The following is a 448-nucleotide window of genomic DNA, read 5'->3' as shown; positions in this document are numbered from 1 at the left end:
GGAATTTTTCCCCCCCCCCCCCCCCCGGCCCCCTTCTTCCCCCTAAAATATTTGTAATTTGTTGATGCTGGGGCTGGGAGTCTTGATTTACTCAAGGAAATGGCCTTGTTGCTTTGGACTTATGCGGCAGTTGACCCCCTTTTGCTGCTTGCATGCATTGAATTTTCCCTTTCCTCCCGCCTTCCCCCCGCCCTCCCTGGCCCCCCTCCCCCCCCCCCCCCAGGTAATCCTCGCCTCCGAAGCCTCCCGGCAGCAGGCCATCAACCTGGCCCAGGGAGAGGCGGAGGCGCTGCTCGCCACGGCCACCGCGACGGCACGAAGTCTGGAGGTGGTTTCGGAGGCCCTCAGTCGAGGGGGTGGGGCGGACGCAGCGGCGTTGCGGCTGGCGGAGAAGTACATGGAGGTGCGGAAGGGGGGGGAGTATGACAGCTGAGGGGGGGGGGGAGAC

General features: G+C 64.3%; 1 protein-coding gene across 1 annotated transcript in view; it reads left to right on the top strand.

The window, feature by feature from the left end:
- The window catches only part of VOLCADRAFT_42855 (uncharacterized protein), a gene marked incomplete at both ends in the record, with an annotated part of 4,999 nt that overhangs the window by 4,076 nt on the left and 475 nt on the right, over positions 1–448 (top strand). Inside the window, one exon of the mRNA XM_002952517.1 lies at positions 224–403. Coding sequence (XP_002952563.1) covers positions 224–403 — 180 coding nt within the window. The remainder of the gene's footprint in view (positions 1–223; positions 404–448) is intronic.

Source organism: Volvox carteri (genome assembly GCF_000143455.1).
Source record: "Volvox carteri f. nagariensis unplaced genomic scaffold VOLCAscaffold_30, whole genome shotgun sequence".
In the NCBI taxonomy this organism is placed as follows: domain Eukaryota; kingdom Viridiplantae; phylum Chlorophyta; class Chlorophyceae; order Chlamydomonadales; family Volvocaceae; genus Volvox; species Volvox carteri.
Note: the sequence above shows the minus strand (reverse complement) of the source record. Positions and strands in the feature narration are given on the sequence as shown.